General features: G+C 38.9%; 1 protein-coding gene across 2 annotated transcripts in view; it reads right to left on the reverse strand.

The window, feature by feature from the left end:
* Positions 1 to 16,129, reverse strand: part of PHF20 (PHD finger protein 20) — a 174,236-nt gene that overhangs the window by 59,594 nt on the left and 98,513 nt on the right. For both annotated transcript variants that reach the window (XM_030309687.1, XM_030309686.1), the window contains exons 7-9: positions 14,796 to 14,909; positions 13,492 to 13,680; positions 12,786 to 12,965 (exon numbers count right to left, since the gene is read on the reverse strand). In XM_030309687.1, coding sequence (XP_030165547.1) covers positions 12,786 to 12,965; positions 13,492 to 13,680; positions 14,796 to 14,909 — 483 coding nt within the window. The remainder of the gene's footprint in view (positions 1 to 12,785; positions 12,966 to 13,491; positions 13,681 to 14,795; positions 14,910 to 16,129) is intronic.

A 16,129-nucleotide genomic window follows, 5' to 3' on the forward strand; every position in this document is an offset into this window, starting at 1 on the left:
ACACCAAATTGTACCATGGCTCCTTCAAGAGTGAGAATGCTATCCATATAAAGGAGGACATTTCACTTGTTTTCTATTTTTTTTTTTTTTTTTGAGAGAGAGAGAGAGAGCGCGCGAGCGGGTGAGGCAGGGGGAGGAGACAGAGGATCTCTTCGGTCAGCACAGAGCCCGATGCAGGGCTTGAACTCACAAGCCGTGAGATCATGACCTGAGGCAAAGTTGGACACGCAACCAACTGAGCCACCCAGGCGCCCCTACTGAATACCTTTTATACTTGACCAGAGCAAACAGATCCATTGGAAGACTTATTTCTTCAGTTAAGTAGTAATATTTAATTAATTGGATCATTCATTCCATTACCTCAAGTAATTCAAGTCAATTACTTGAGCATTTCTTAGGTACCAAAACTTTGAGAGGAAGAAAGGAAAGCTGGAGGAGATTAGGAAAACACAGAAAGTTATATAACAGATTTCTTTGAGCTCAGGGAGGCACTTCTAGGAACGGATTGTCCTCGATACTCCCAGTTGATAAATGATGAATAGCATTATTGATTGATTGCCCAGCTTAAATATTTCTAGATCTGCCATAATGTTGAAAACTCTTTTTCAAAACAAAATTTCCAGTAAGTCCTTTTTTTTTTAAAGATTCTTTTCTCTTGTGCACATGAGTGGGGGAGGGGCAGGGAGAGAGAGCCTGAAGCAGGCTCTGTGCTGACAGCAGAGAGCCCAACGCAGGGCTCAAACTCACGAACTGCGAAATCATTACTGAACCGAAACTGGATGCTTAACTGACTGGGTCACCCAAATGCCCCCAGTAAGTCCTAATTTTTGATGCAGTGGTTCTTTTTTTAAAGATTCCTGTTGGATACAGGGATGAAAAAAATCAACATATATGAACAGATTAAAAATCTGTTTTGAAAATTAATGTGAAAAGGCATTTTATTTTGTTTTCTAATGTATTTAACTAAATCACTTCAGTTATTTATTAATTTTTTTATTGAAAAACATAACATAGCAAGAACAAAAGGTCATCCCAGACTGTGTGGACTTAGTATAACCATCACTTTTGAGTAATAAGGAGACAGCAAGTTTTTCTTAATGTTGATTTTTAAAATGAAATGTGATTTCTTACAATCAGAACACTAATTCTTTATGAGTATTAGTTCTTGATGAATTTTTATAACTACTCTGAATTAAGGCAGCTGGGACTCTTTTAAAAAATTATTTTAGGGGTGCCTGGGTGACTCAGTCGGTTGAGTGTCTAACTCTTGGTCTTGGCTCAGGTCGTGACCCCAGGGTCATGGGATCGAGCCCCATGTCGGGCACCATGCTTAGCATGGAGCCTGCTTGGGATTCTCTCTCTCTCTCTCTCTCTCTCTCTCTCTCTCTCTCTTCTCCTCTCCTTCTCTCTCTCCTTCTCTCTCTATATCCCTCTGTCTCCCCACCTCCTCTCCTTCCCTCTGTCTCTCTCCCCCACGTGTGCATGCTCTTACTCTCTAAAATAAAAATTTTTTTAATAAAAAATTATTTTATAAAGAGTCATTTTGCAGATTTTCCCCCCATAAGTGTCAAAAATAATACATGCCAGGAGAAATTAAAACCAAGTAAAAGAAAACAAAAGTGAGGGGTGCCTAGGTGGCTCAGTGTGTTAAGCGTCCAAATCTTGGTTTCAGCCCAGGTCATGATCTCACGGTTGGGGTTCGAGCCCCGCATCTGGCTCTCTTCTGTCAGCACAGAGCCTGCTTTGGATTCTGTGTCTCCTTCTCTCTCTGCCCCTCCCCCAGTTTGCACTCTGTCTCTGTCTCCCTCTCAAAAATAAACATTTAAAAAAATTAAAAAAAAAAAAAAGATGTTCACTAAAAGTGTGCAAAACGAAAGCCGACAGATAAGAGCATACCTGCTGTGCTTGCAGGACAGCAAGAAGGCCATGTGGCTGCAGCAAAGTCAGCAGAAAGGAGAGAGTGAAGAGAGGTAACAGGTGACCAGAAGAAGCAGGGTCACTACAGGCCAATGTAAGGACTTGTGGCATGCATGAACAAATACCAACATTTCTGGACAGTGCAAGACATGAATGCTAGCTTTATTATTCTTATTCTCTTCTGGATTTCTTTTCTAATTTATGAATATAAAAAAACCAAGTTCCCAAAAAGAGTATACTGAATGAAGACAAGATCACTTCCATAAATAAGGTAAAAGGTAACAACGAAATCCTTGGTGAAGTTCGAATAAGGTCCTGATTTTGAGAATTGTATCATGGTATTGTAAGAAATACACACCAAAGTATTTAGGAGCAGAATTCTGCAACTTACTTGCAAACAATTCAGAAAAAATTCTTGGAAATAAGATAAGGCCAAAGAATACTAGCTAAGTAGGAGGAAAGCAACCTTACCAATACAGAGATCCAGGTGAACACTTGAGGGCTAGCCCCCTCTCTGAGAACAAGGCACTGTCAGTAGTTCCATCAACTCCTCAAAGCAACTGACCTCACTTTAGCAGCAACTAATCAGCTCAGCCTTAACCCAGTTCAGGAAGCCTGCAATTAAGTCAGAAAGCACACCTAACAGTTTCAGAAAAGGCTCTATGATTACACTGTTGATGTTGCTCTGCCTCCATCTCCAAATGCCTAATTGCTACTCATCCTTCAAGGCCCTGTGAAAGTACCACCTTCTTCCGCCCCTGCCCCCAAACCACCAACCTAAATTTCACCTCTCCCCCAGAGTCAGATCCAAATAACATTTAATGAACACTAAGACCACAAGTGCCCCATTCATCTCTGTATACTCAACAGTTAGCAGAGCTCCTTGGGCATACAGTAAGGACTCAAGTTGAGTCCTGAGTTCAATTTTCATGTGGCAAGCACACATTATTACTGCCAGTCTTCTCTCCCATAGTTTTAGGTATTTCTTATGATGCCACCTTACTTCCTTAATTACAGGCACCTGGAGCCTTATCAATGACCCTGCACAGAAAGACCTAGGGCACTGACCAGATGTCTCATTCATTTCTCTAACCTCAAAACAATGAATTCTCAACCAATTCTCCACCAAAACATGCCTGATGGCAAACCACAGACACAACTTTCCAAACTACAATGGCTATTACCCTATGACTCTTTTACTCAAGAAAACATAAGAGAACACAAGTGCACAAAAGCTAAACTATCGTAGGCATTAACTAAATTAAACCTGGTTAATTTAAAAATAAATCATCTGCAAAAACTATTATAGGCATTACTCTAAAACTTACCTGGTTAACTTACAAGTAAATCATTTGTAAACATTCAGTATTTTAGTGACAAATAACTTCCTACTCATTTTATAACTGACAACATATCAAGACTCCGGGGGTTAGAATCACTGACCTAAACCATGCAGCAAATATCCCATTTCTAATAGGTACATAGTTTAAAAAAAAAAAAAGCTGAATAAGCCTGTAACTTCTATTAGGTCTTCTCCCCTATTTACTTTGTAGTTCATGTAGAATATTCACAAATGAGAGAGCTTAGAATAGTCTGGCACTTCACAGACAATAAATACTCTTGTCTAAAACGAATGGACCGCAGCCCATTTTCAAAAGGCCCTGGTAACCTGAGTATGACCAAATAGGCTAGGCCCAGATTTAGAGAATAATCTGAGATCTCTGAACTTCTAAGGGCATCTATTCTAATTCTATTTTACAACTTAAACAAATGCCTACCCAAGTAGCAGAATTTCAACTGCATTTTCCTCTGACTTCTAAGTCATCAAAGCAAATAGCTCAGAGCACTTATTCCTCCTAGCTCAAACTCAAGGTAATCTGACCTCTACCATTACTATAAACGCTTAGAAAATGGGCAAGTGCTTCAGTTATTTACACTGGTTGCAAAATTATTCCCCAGAAAATGCCCTGTGCAACCTGAGGCAGAAGAAGACATCAAATCTTACCATCATCGATTCCCAAAGCTCATCTGTCCTACTCTCACTTGATCTTATTTCCATCCCCCCACAAACCAGAAACACAGCTAAATTAACCGACACAACAGAAACTGTACATGTGTGTGTTTTGGAACGAGCCCCAAACCCCACAAAATGAATTAACCTTAAAACAGGCATTGAATTTAGCCTCTAACCTAACCTCCTCACTCCTCTCCTCTGCACAGCATATTTCTTGGTGATGTAGGAACAATTCATTACTAATTTCCAGTGATGTCTAATATAACCCCACCTTCAAGACAATATAATTTAAGAGCTTAGTCTGCTGAATTATAAGGAACATGGCTGTCATCTAGAGCTCTCCACACCAAGTTCTGAGATTAAATTTCCACCTCATTTGTACATCAAGTCCCTTTCCCCCACATGACAGAAAAGTAGCTTGGGAGGAGAGAAGCCCTGCCACTGACAGAAGGCTCGGCCAGAAAAGGGAGATCGCTTACACCCAAGAGCCCACAAGGCTGAAGCATAACACTCTGGACCCAGTAGGACAAAAGACCAACCTAAAGGCACCATGGATGAGCCAGGAGTGAATATGTGAGTACTCTCACTTTACTATTTTCAGAAAGCTCCTCTGCTATAACATTTATGTTAACCACACGGCATGCTATCAAGACCCCTGTACAATACAGCAAGACCCACCCCAATTGAAATTATCCAAATAAAAGTATGCAATTCTGAAGACATACAGTCATTGTGTCAGTTTTATAAACAGCCCCACTAAAAACAAAACTATTTAAACGTCACTCACCTTTTAACAAAGTAAAATTTTTCTATTTGTAATTTATACTACTCCTAATATTTGGAATATGCCCTTCTAAAGAAAAGCAAAGAATTTCAAATCTTATATTCATTGTTAAACATATAAATTATAGACATATTTAGTGTAACACAAATGAGGATACAGATGTACAGATTTCATGACAGCTAAAACTAAATGAAGTCACAAGTATGTAGCGTCAAAATACAGAATCACCAAATATTCAACTACCCTCCTTCTCTCCAGTAAAATAACACACTAGGAAATGGGCTATACCTTTGCTCATACTGTTTACTCTGCTGTAATACCTAGCCCCCATCTATTTCTCACAGGACAGTACTATTTACCCATCGAGATTCAGCTTAAATGTACTATCTCCCAGGTTGAGATGGTCTTCAGGCAGGCACTAAGTCATACTAATCTTGTGTCAGTGTTACTTATTTCAGCACAGTGCCTGGTATCTAGCAGGTTCACAGGATATTCCAACTGAGCAAGAAAAGATGTGCAACCAGAGCTTCCACACCCATGTCTGCAGAATCTCTTCTCACCTTTTCTGCCCTAAGTGCAGGAAGACCCCTTCATTTAACATTTACCATTTCCCCAAGGCTCTCACTAAAAGAACTTCTCAGCATATTCTTCTCCAAGGAACAATGGGCAACCCGCAAACCTCCACAAGCTTCTTCATTCTTCCTCTGGGCTCATACATACATAAGCTCTGCTCTGGGAACTATAGAGCCCATACTCTCCACACACTGGAAAGGGAGAAGGTTACAGACCATCTATATTTGCCAAAAGAACACTTTCCAGGTCCAGAACCATGTCATCAATCAAAACTCACGAGATTTGATTCCACAGCTCATTTCTGGCTAAATTCACCAAAGGGCCATGTCTTCCCCTCATTAAGTCTGCCCTAGTTCAGGATACAGTTGAGTCTAGAAGAGAGCTACCCCATTATTACTTAGACCTTCACAGACATCTAGGAAATGCCAAATTTTACCTACACTTAATTCCCTTCTCCCTTCCTCTACCTATTTCAATTCATGATAAGTCAAATTTTACAAAATAAACAAATTTTTAAAATTTATTTATTTAGAGAGAAAGAGAATGGAGGGGAGGGAGAGAATGGACAGGGGCAGAAAGAGAGCAAGAGAGAATCCCAAGCAGGCTCCACACTGTCAGCACAGAGCCAAACGCAGGACTCAAACCCAGAAACCATGAGATCATGACCTGCACCGAAGCTGGACACTTAACCAACATGCGCCCCCAAAATAAAGAATTTTTTTTAATATGAAATTTATTGTCAAATTGGTTTCCATACAACACCCAGTGCTCATCCCAAAAGATGCCCTCTTCAATACCCATCACCCACCCTCCCCACCCTCCCACCCCTCATCAACCCTCAGGTTGTTCTCAGTTTTTAAGAGTCTCTTATGCTTTGGCTCCCTCCCTCTCTAACTTCTTTTTTTTTTGAGAAACTTAACAGAAGTCCATGGGGGAGGGGAAGAAAAAAAAAAGACGTTAGAGAAGAATTTTTTAAAGATGAATGCTGATCAAGAACTTTGGGGTATGAGCTATGGGTAGGAAACATTTTTTATTTCATACAAATTTTTAAATGGTGACTTATGCAATTAATAAAGTGACCTTTTTAATGTCTTTATTCATTTACCTTCAGAGAGACAGCACAAGCAGGGGAGGGGCAGAGAGAGAGGGGAAAAGAGAATCACAAGCAGGCTTCGTCCTGTCAGCAGAGAGCCTAACACAGGGTTTGATCCTAAGCCAAGATCAAGAGTAAGATGCTTGGAGGGCACCTGGGTGGCTCAGTCAGTTAAGCGTCCAACTCCGGCTCAGGTCATGATCTTGCGGTTCATGAGTTCGAACCCCGTGTCGGGCTCTGTGCTGACAGTTCAGACCCTGGAGCCTGCTTCAGATTCTGTATCTCCCTCTCTCTCTGCCCCTCCTCCACTCACACTCTCTCTCACTCTCTCTCAAAAATAAATAAACATTAAAAAAATTAAAAAAAAAAAAAAAGAAAAAACAGTAGGGTATTTGGGGCACCTGGTGGCTCAGATGGTTAAACATCCGACTTCAGCTCAGATCATGATCTCACAGTTTATGAGTTCAAGCCCCGTGTCCGGCTCTGCGCTGACAGGTCAGAGCCTGGAGCCTGCTTCGGATTCTGCGTCTCCCTCTCTCTCTGTCCCACCTCAGCTTGTGCTTTCTCTCTCTCTCTCAAAAATAAATAAATAAGGGGTGCCTGGGTGGCTCAGTAGGTTGAGCATCCTCCTTCAGCTCAGGTCATGATCTCGCAGTCTGTGGGTTCGAGCCCCGCATCGGGCTCTGTGCTGACAGCTCAGAGCCTGGAGCCTGCTCCGGATTCTGTGCCTCCCTCTCCCTGCCCCTCCCCCACTCGTGCTCTGTCTCTGTCAAAAATAAATAAACATTAAAAATTTTTTTTAATAAATAAATAAATAAATAAATAAAGAGTAGGGGCACCTGGGTGGCTCAGTCGGTTGAGAATCCAACTTCAGCTCAGGTCATGATCTCACAGTCCGTGGGTTTGAGTCCCCCACATCGGGCTCTGTGCTCACAGCTCAGAGCCTGGAGCCTGCTTCGGATTCTGTCTCCCTCTCTCACTGCCCCTCCTCTCTATCTCCTTCAAAAAATAAATAAACATTAAAAAAAAAAAAAAAAAAGAGTAGGACGCTTAACCGACTGAACCACCCAGGTGCTCCAGTGATTTTTTTTTAATATGATAAAATACATATGTAATAATATTTATTATATACATATTATGATCATAACTATTTTTTCTAAATACTGAAGGAAAATACAGTACATTTAAAATTTTGGGGCGCCTGGGTGGCGCAGTCGGTTAAGCGTCCGACTTCAGCCAGGTCACGATCTCACGGTCCATGAGTTCGAGCCCCGCGTCGGGCTCTGGGCTGATGGCTCAGAGCCTGGAGCCTGTTTCTGATTCTGTGTCTCCCTCTCTCTCTGCCCCTCGCCCATTCATGCTCTGTCTCTCTCTGTCCCAAAAAATAAATAAACGTTGAAAAAAAAAATTTATAAAATTTTAATTTCAGGGGCACCTGGGTCGCTTAGTAGGTTAAGCATTTGACTCTTGATTTTGGCTCAGGTCATGATCTCATGGTTCAGGAAACTGAGCCCCACATCCAGCTCTGCGCTGGCAGCACAGAGCCTGGTTGCGATTCTCTCTCCCCCTGTCTCTCTGCCCTTCCCCTGCTCACACACACGTTCTCTCTCTCTTTCAAAATAAATAAACATTTAAATTTTTTTTTAATTTCAGTGTTGTAAGTTACAATATATAAAAGACAAATGACCAAGAGAAATTAAAGTATAATGTATAGAATACATTATAGTATAATGTAAAGAATAATGTATAGAAAAGACAAAATATCAACATCAAAACCATACAAAGGAAACCTGGCAAATCCACAATAAAAACAAACAACCCAACAGGAAATGGGCAAATAAAATGCAATAAAGACAATTTGCAGAAAAAGATTAAAATATTCAATAAACCCATGAAAAACTGTTTACTCCCATTTAAAAAAAACACAGAGCTTAAAAGACAAAGTCTTATTTCCAATATTAACATAAAGAAAATTTAAAAGATGTATAATATCCATAGAAAGCAATGATGTAAGGGAAAATGTACTCTATCATACTCTTGCTCAAAATATTAAGTAGAATGGTCTTTGGAGGGTAATTTGTTAATGCAATTGAAAATGTACATTCTCTCAAACCCAGCAATTACACTCACAGCAAGTTATCCTTAAAGGCTATTCACCAAGTGGTCAAAAATACATGTTCAAGGTGGGGTACCTCAGTGGCTCAGTTGGTTAGGCATCCAACTCTTGATTTCGGCTCAGGTCATGTTCTCATGATTCCTGAGTTCGAGCCTCAGATGGGGCTCTGTGCTGGCAACGCAGAACCTGTATGGTATTCTCTCTCTCCTTCTCCCTCTGCCCCTCTCCTACTTGTGCACTCTCTCTCTCTCAAAATAAATTTAAAATATATGTGTATATACAGTGCAGATATATATTTATGTATGTTCAAGGAATACCACTGCCATCATTGTTTGAAATATCAACTGCTCAGAAACACTCTAAATGTCTGTCAAAAGGGAAATGGCTAAATATATGATGGAACATTCTTACAAGACACCATTACTCTATCATTAAAAAGAATGAAACAAGTGTACTTACAAAGATAGATCTCAAGAAAACTGAAAATCAGTCAGAAAACAATAAGCCTAGAATTAACCCAATTACATCTAAATTAAATTTAATTTAAATTAAATAATAAAATCTTAATTGCCTCCCTACCTATAAACATATAGAAAAGGATCTAGAAAAATAACAAACTAATAATAAGAGGGTTATCCAAGGAGAAAAGGAGCAAGATAGAAGACACTTCTCACTTTAACTCCTAATACCTCTATATCGACATTTTTATGAACAGTATGTATTATTTTTTTACTGCTTTTTTAAAAGGAAAATAAAAAATAAATACACATACACACAAAAAAGTGGTTTAGATGTTCTTCACTTTAAAAGGCAAAGATCAAGATTTATTCATGGTCAGCACCATCCCAGACTCTGAACATTTACCACAAACATAACATTATAGAAATGTAACATCCAAGTAGCTATTAATGCAACAAGCAATCACTACTTTAAAAAAAAAAAAATCTCTGTGTAGACATAAACGTGTACAACTTCCTAAGCTGTCTATTACCATAACGTAAAGTTTTCTCTTTCAGTAATGATAGAATAGCTCATACTAGAACATCCCTTTTGCATGCAACCATTATAAACTGGAAAAAATATTTAAAAACAAATATGAAAATGCAATAAAGAGCAACAAAAAGCAGGCAGAAACAGGAGTTGTATATTTGGAATAAGAGAAGGGCACTAGGTAACTTTCCCATCTCTTAAGTCTTTTCACCTAAAGGCAGGCTCCAGTCAGTAACACTGGGCAGCTAAAACTCAAGTAAGACATCTTTAGACTTACTGGTTCAAGAAACAAAAGGCAAACTTCAGTACAACTACAACAGCTGGCAAATGAGGGAGAAAGTCCTAAAAAAGAAGAGAGTCACAAAAGGGTGGCTTCAATTTCTACACATAAACTCTGCCTAAATCTCTGGCTGATCTTTGAATGAACAGTTTCAAGCAGCCCAATTAAAGCTAAAAGAACTGAGCAAAAGTTTTGGCTACTGTCCCCTGCAGAGAAAAAGAATTTGGAATGTGAGTTCAGCCAAATTAATTGCCCTTTCAAACAAAGAGATCAGCATTCTTCAGAGGAAATAACATAAGCCAGGCTCTACAACATATCAGACACCATGTGCAGGATGCAATCCAAAACATTAGACACATGAAGAAAAGGGAAAATGTGACCTACGGTCAAGAGAAAGATCAATGGAGATTAGCTTCAAGATAATCTAGGTGGTAGATTATCAGGGACTTTAATGCAACTATAAAAACTACACTCATAATGAATATACAGACTCCCAAGATCTCAGCAGAGAGTCTAGTGAGAAAAAAGGGAATTCTAGAACTAAAAAAGCATCAAAAATAAAAAAATTCACAGGATGGGGTTAAGAGCAGATTGGAATCAAGAGAAGAAAGAATTTGAAAACAGAAATTATTCAATCTGAAAAAGAGGGGAAAAAGAGGAGGAAAAGAGTGAAAAAGAAAAGAAAAAATCAACAAATCCCAAGGACCTGTGGCACAATATCAAAAGGTCTAACATAAGCATAATGTGAATCACCAAAGAAGACAGAGAGAATGGGACACAATATTCACAGAAATAATGGTTGAAACTTGACAAAAACCACTAATTTTCAAATTCAAACTCACTCTCAAGTAGGTTTAAAAAAAAAAAACACAAAAGCTAAATACATTATAGTCAAACTGCTAAAAAGCAAAGAGAGAGAAATCTTAAAAGAAACCAAAAAGAAAATAACACATTACAAACAGAAACAATGATATGAATGATTACTAACTTCTCTTCAGAAACAACAGAGGCCAGGGGCACCTGGGTGGCTCAGTCGGTTAAGCGTCCGACTTCAGCTCAGGTCATGATCTCACAGTCTGTGAGTTTGAGCCCCGCGTTGAGCTCTGTGCTGACAGCTCAGAGACTGGAGCCTGCTTCAGATTCTGTGTCTCCCTCTCTCTCTGCCCCTCCCCTGCTCATACTCTGTCTCTCTCTGTCTCAAAAAAAAAAAAAAAAGAAAAAAGAAAAGAAAAAGAAACAAACAAACAACAGAGGCCAGAGGACCATGAACAACATCTTTACAGTACTTAAAAAGAAAAACAAAACAAAATTGTAAACCCCAAATTCTATACCCAGTGAAGAAAATATCCTTCAAGATTGAAAGTTAAATAAAGTCATGTCCAGATAAACAAAAACCAAAAGAATTTGTCACCAGGAAACCTACGCTACAAGAAAAAAGTACAGGAAAGTTTTCAGGCTGAAATGTAATCTTCAGGAAGATATGAAGAAGTGGGAATGGTAAATATGTGCGTAAATAAGACTCTTGTGTCTTCATCACCTTTGTAATACAGAATTATTAAGAGCAAAAATTATAATACTGTTCTGTGGCTTTTACAGCTTCCAAGAGGCAACCAGAGCACAAAAGAGGGAAGGATTCAATGACTACACGTTTTAGATAAAGTGGTTCAATATTAAAAGTAAACTGCAAAAAGCTTAGGATATATATCATAATTCCTACACTAACCTCTAAAACAAATTCTAAGAAGTATACCTAGAAGCTAATAGAAAAAATTAAAATGAAATTTGAAAAAATTCAATTAACCTAAAAAAACAGGAAGGGAGGAAAAGAACAAAACACAGGATAAACAGGAAACAAAAAGCAAAATGGTAGTAAACCTAAAAGCAATAATATCAATACTCATATTTAATGTAAACAGACTACACACTGCAGTTAAAATCAAAATAGGTATATGCCACCTATAAAAGACACAATTTGAATTTAAAGACACTGTTATGTAGAAAGAAAAGTGATAGAAATAGATACACCGTGCATACAGAAAGCAAAAGTACCTGTACTAATAGCAGGTAAAGTAGACTTTAAGTCAAAGATTATTACCAAAAATAGCATGATATTTCACATTACAAAGAGGACAATTCATCATGAGGACATAACAATTATAAATACATATGCACCTAATAACAAAACTCCAAAATACATGAAGCAAAACTGACAGAATTCTTTGGAGAAATAGACAAATCCACAATCATGGTTAGAGATTTTTAACACCCCTCTCTTGGTAACTGATAGAACAGATATAAAATGGCAGCACACACATTTTTTTTTTTCAAATATATGTGGAACATTCACCAAGACAGATCATATGCTTGGCCATAAAATAAATCCCAACAAATATTAGAAGACTGAAATCCTACAAAGTATGTTCTCTGACTACAATGGAATTACATTAGAAATCAGTACCAATAAGGTATCTCTAAAAAGTCCAATATTAGGAAATGAAACAACATGCTTCAAAGTAAGCCATTATCAGCAAATAAATCACAAGATATCTTAAATTGAAAGAAACTGAAAATACAACGTATCAAAATCTGTAGGATGTAGCTAAAGTAGTGCTTAATGGGAAATTTGTAATTTTATTTTGTTTGTAATTTTAAATGTTAATACTGGAAAAGAAGATCTAAAATCAATGGCCTAAGTTTCTAGAAAAATGTAAGGGAAGAAAATAAGATTGCAATAGAAATCAATGACCATTTAAAAAGACAAATAGAGAAAATTAAGATAAAAGGTTGGTTCTTTGAAACTATCAACAAAATTGATAAATCCCTAACTATACTAATCAAAAGAGATGGAACACAAATTAGCAATATCAGAAATGAAAAGGATATAGCATTAAAATAAGGAAAGGTTATTAATAAAAGGTGAAAAAACATCATTAGAAAAGTCTTGTCTTTTTTTTTTAGTTCACAAAGCAGAAGCAAAAGCATATAGAGGAGAGAATTATCTTAACACTAAATAGGAACCTGCCACAGTAGAAATCTCTTGTAACTCAGCAAGAGGAGAAGCCGATTCTGTCTTCATGCTGTTTTCTCCCATTGACTTGCAGTTCAACTCCAAGCCTGCAGCCCCCAATCCATCACCAAAGGAGTGGCAAGTCAATGCAGATGAGACCTGGTCAGCTTCCAAAGGAGATTTCAACTGACCTAGAAGAAAAAAAAGAAAGCCTAGGGAACACACACATTTATATAATCAACCAAAAGTCCCACAGCAGACTAAGAAATCCAGGGACTTTTGATAGGAAGCCATGCACCTCGCAGCATACAAGGATTCATTCACAGGTTCCAGCACATAGAGCCAGAGTTGTGAGCATCTCAAAGAAAAAGGCTAATAAGAGACCAAAGTGAATATATTTTTCTCGAAGTTTTAACAAAAAGGCAGAAGCACTGAAGAGAGAGAGCACCAGAAAGACAGACAGAGGGGCAGGACTCTTCAAGCACTGTACCTCCAACGAAACATTCAGACATATACAAGCAAAACCAATCACAAACGTGTACAGAAAGTTCGTCTACTGAATCATCAGTGAAGAATAGTATAATAAACACTGCAACTCATTCAAAAATTTGATTTCAACACCATCTAAAACTTGTGGAAGGTAGTATACAATGATTTAGATGGGTTCTCCTAGACAGGCAAGCTGGTAAGACAATTCCAGAACAGATTCTGACTCACCTTCTTCAGATTCCTTGTTAATGGATGATGTGTTTTGCAAAGGATCAGTATTAACCGTATCAACCAAATCTGATACAACCAAGTCAGGATCTAGGATTTCATGCGTCCCATTAGTGGACAGCCTGGAGGACCGTCTCCTCGATAAGTCTTTGTCAGTGGTTTCCGAGTAGGTTTTTGACTTTTCCTGGGCTATAAACCATTAAGAGAGGCATAGTCAAGAACCCAAGAAGAAGAAATAACTCTGCTATTCCAAATTTCTGGGCTGGTTACCCCTACAAGGGCTTAAAGAGACTTCTGAAATATTAGGCCAGTAATAAAAGGAAATATCCTTTCTTAATTTGTAGTTTTAAGTAAAGGCACAGTCTCTCTGCCAGGATAGAATTATCCTTGTTCATGGTTTGAAAATTTGTTTTGAGATCACGCCCTATCTTTTAATCCATTTTTTTTCTATTTTTTTTTAGCATTTATTTATTTTCAAGAGACACAGCACAAGCTGGGGATGGGCAGAGAGAGAGGGAGACACAGAATCTGAAGCAGGCTCCAGGCTCTGAGCTGTCAGCACAGAGTCCAATGCAGGGCTTGAACTCACGAACTGTGAGATCATGACCTGAGCTGAAGTCAGATGCTTAACCAACTAAGCCACCCAGGTGCCCCAAGGTCACACCCTATCTTGACAACTAAGTTCTATTTTAGGGCATCCCAACTTAAAAGTTTGTGTACTAATTTTCAAAGTCAATAAAGTTTATAAAGCCTTAGAACCATTACAAATCCTTTTCAGAGCCAAAGCACTTTTTAATCAATAAATAAGATTTTTTAATGTTTATTTTTGAGAGAGAAAAAGACAGCATGCATGTAAAGGGGAGGGGCAGAGAGAGAGGGGTACAGAGGATCTGAAGTGGGCTCCATGCTGACAAGACAGTCCAATATGGGGCTCAAACTCACGAACCATGAGATCATGACCTGAGCCGAAGCAGGATGTTTAACCAACTGAGCCACTCAGGTGCCCCATAAATAGCATTTTTAAAGTTTCACTTAGCATGTGAAATCCGTCCCTTCCTAAACCATTAAATTTCCAATGGAAATGTAGTTTATGGGCATGAAGATGACACCACTAAGCCCAACATTAATATAGTTTGTGCTTTGGGATTTATTTTTCTTCAAGCAAAACTCCTTCTGATCCAACCCAAATCATCCACAACAGCTCCTGTGATCAAAAACAGCATTAGAGTCTATATATTGAAAATAGGAAACAACAGGAGTATAACATCAAGTTCTAGCCGCACATACACAAACTGGAGACTCACATGAATTTTTGTCAAGCCGAGAACGTTTTAATGGGACGTCACTTCCTTTTGATATTTTCCGTCTTCTCAATTCCAATGTTATTGGTTGCAAAGTTTGAGAGTTTGAATCCACAGCTACAGTGTATATAAAACACACAAAAAAATTATGCAATTTCTTAGTGCTCAGTCCTTATGATTATATATAAATAAAACACATGCACACACACACTCACATAATAAACAGACCCTCAAAGGGCTAATAAAAAACAAAAGTGTAATGGGTAAGACACTACTTCCTTAACATGAGATGCTGATACCTGTAGACTGACATCCTTCATCTTTCTCTTTTTTAAAGATTTATTTCTTCATTTAAGTAATCTCTACACCCAATGTGGGGTTCAAACACAAGGCCCCGAAATCGAGAGTCGCATGCTCCACCGACTGAGCCAGCCAAACGCCCCTTCCTTCATCTCTTTTTTTGGTTTCTCCTATGACTCAGCTCTACATACACTTCTCTCCTAAAATCCTCTCTTTAAAACCCTACACCCCAACATGACTACTTTAAAACATGACAGTGCAGGGGCGCCTGGGTGGCTCAGTTGGTTAAGCATCCGACTTCGGCTCAGGTCATGATCTCACGGTCTGTGAGTTCGAGCCCCGCGTCGGGCTCTGTGCGGACTGCTCAGAGCCTGGAGCCTGTTTCAGATTCTGTGTCTCCCTCTCTCTCTGCCCTTCCCCTGTTCATGTTCTATCCCTCTCTGTCTCAAAAATAAATAAACGTTAAAAAAATAAAAAATTAAAAAAAAATGACAGTGCAAGGGCAATAAAAAAATCATTTTTACCACCATCAAATCTCCTCACCAAAACTTGACTTATCTCTGGCACCTGGATGGCTCAGTCAGTTGAACATCCAACTTTGGCTCAGGTCATGATCTCATGGTTCGTGAGTTCAAGACCCACATCAGGCTCGCTGCCGTTAGCACAGTGCCCATTTTGGATCCTCTGTCCCCCTCTATCTGCCCCTCCCCCCCTTGCACTCTCTCAAAAATAAATAAACATTAAAATAAAACAAAACTTGATTTATCCAATATTCAGGAAATTCACCATGCAGGCTAATTCCTAAGATGTATACCTGGGACTATAGCCTGAGTATTGTTTTCAATCTCTACTTGCTAAAGTAGTTAGGTTGGCATTGGTCCTAGTTGTGAGGGACCAAAAAGAATGTCAACATTTCTAACCTCTTAAAAACAATTCCAGGGGCGCCTGGGTGGCGCAGTCGGTTAAGCGTCCGACTTCAGCCAGGTCACGATCTCGCGGTCCGTGAGTTCGAGCCCCGCGTCGGGCTCTGGGCTGAT

Source organism: Lynx canadensis, chromosome A3 (assembly GCF_007474595.2).
Source record: "Lynx canadensis isolate LIC74 chromosome A3, mLynCan4.pri.v2, whole genome shotgun sequence".
Classification (NCBI taxonomy): domain Eukaryota; kingdom Metazoa; phylum Chordata; class Mammalia; order Carnivora; family Felidae; genus Lynx; species Lynx canadensis.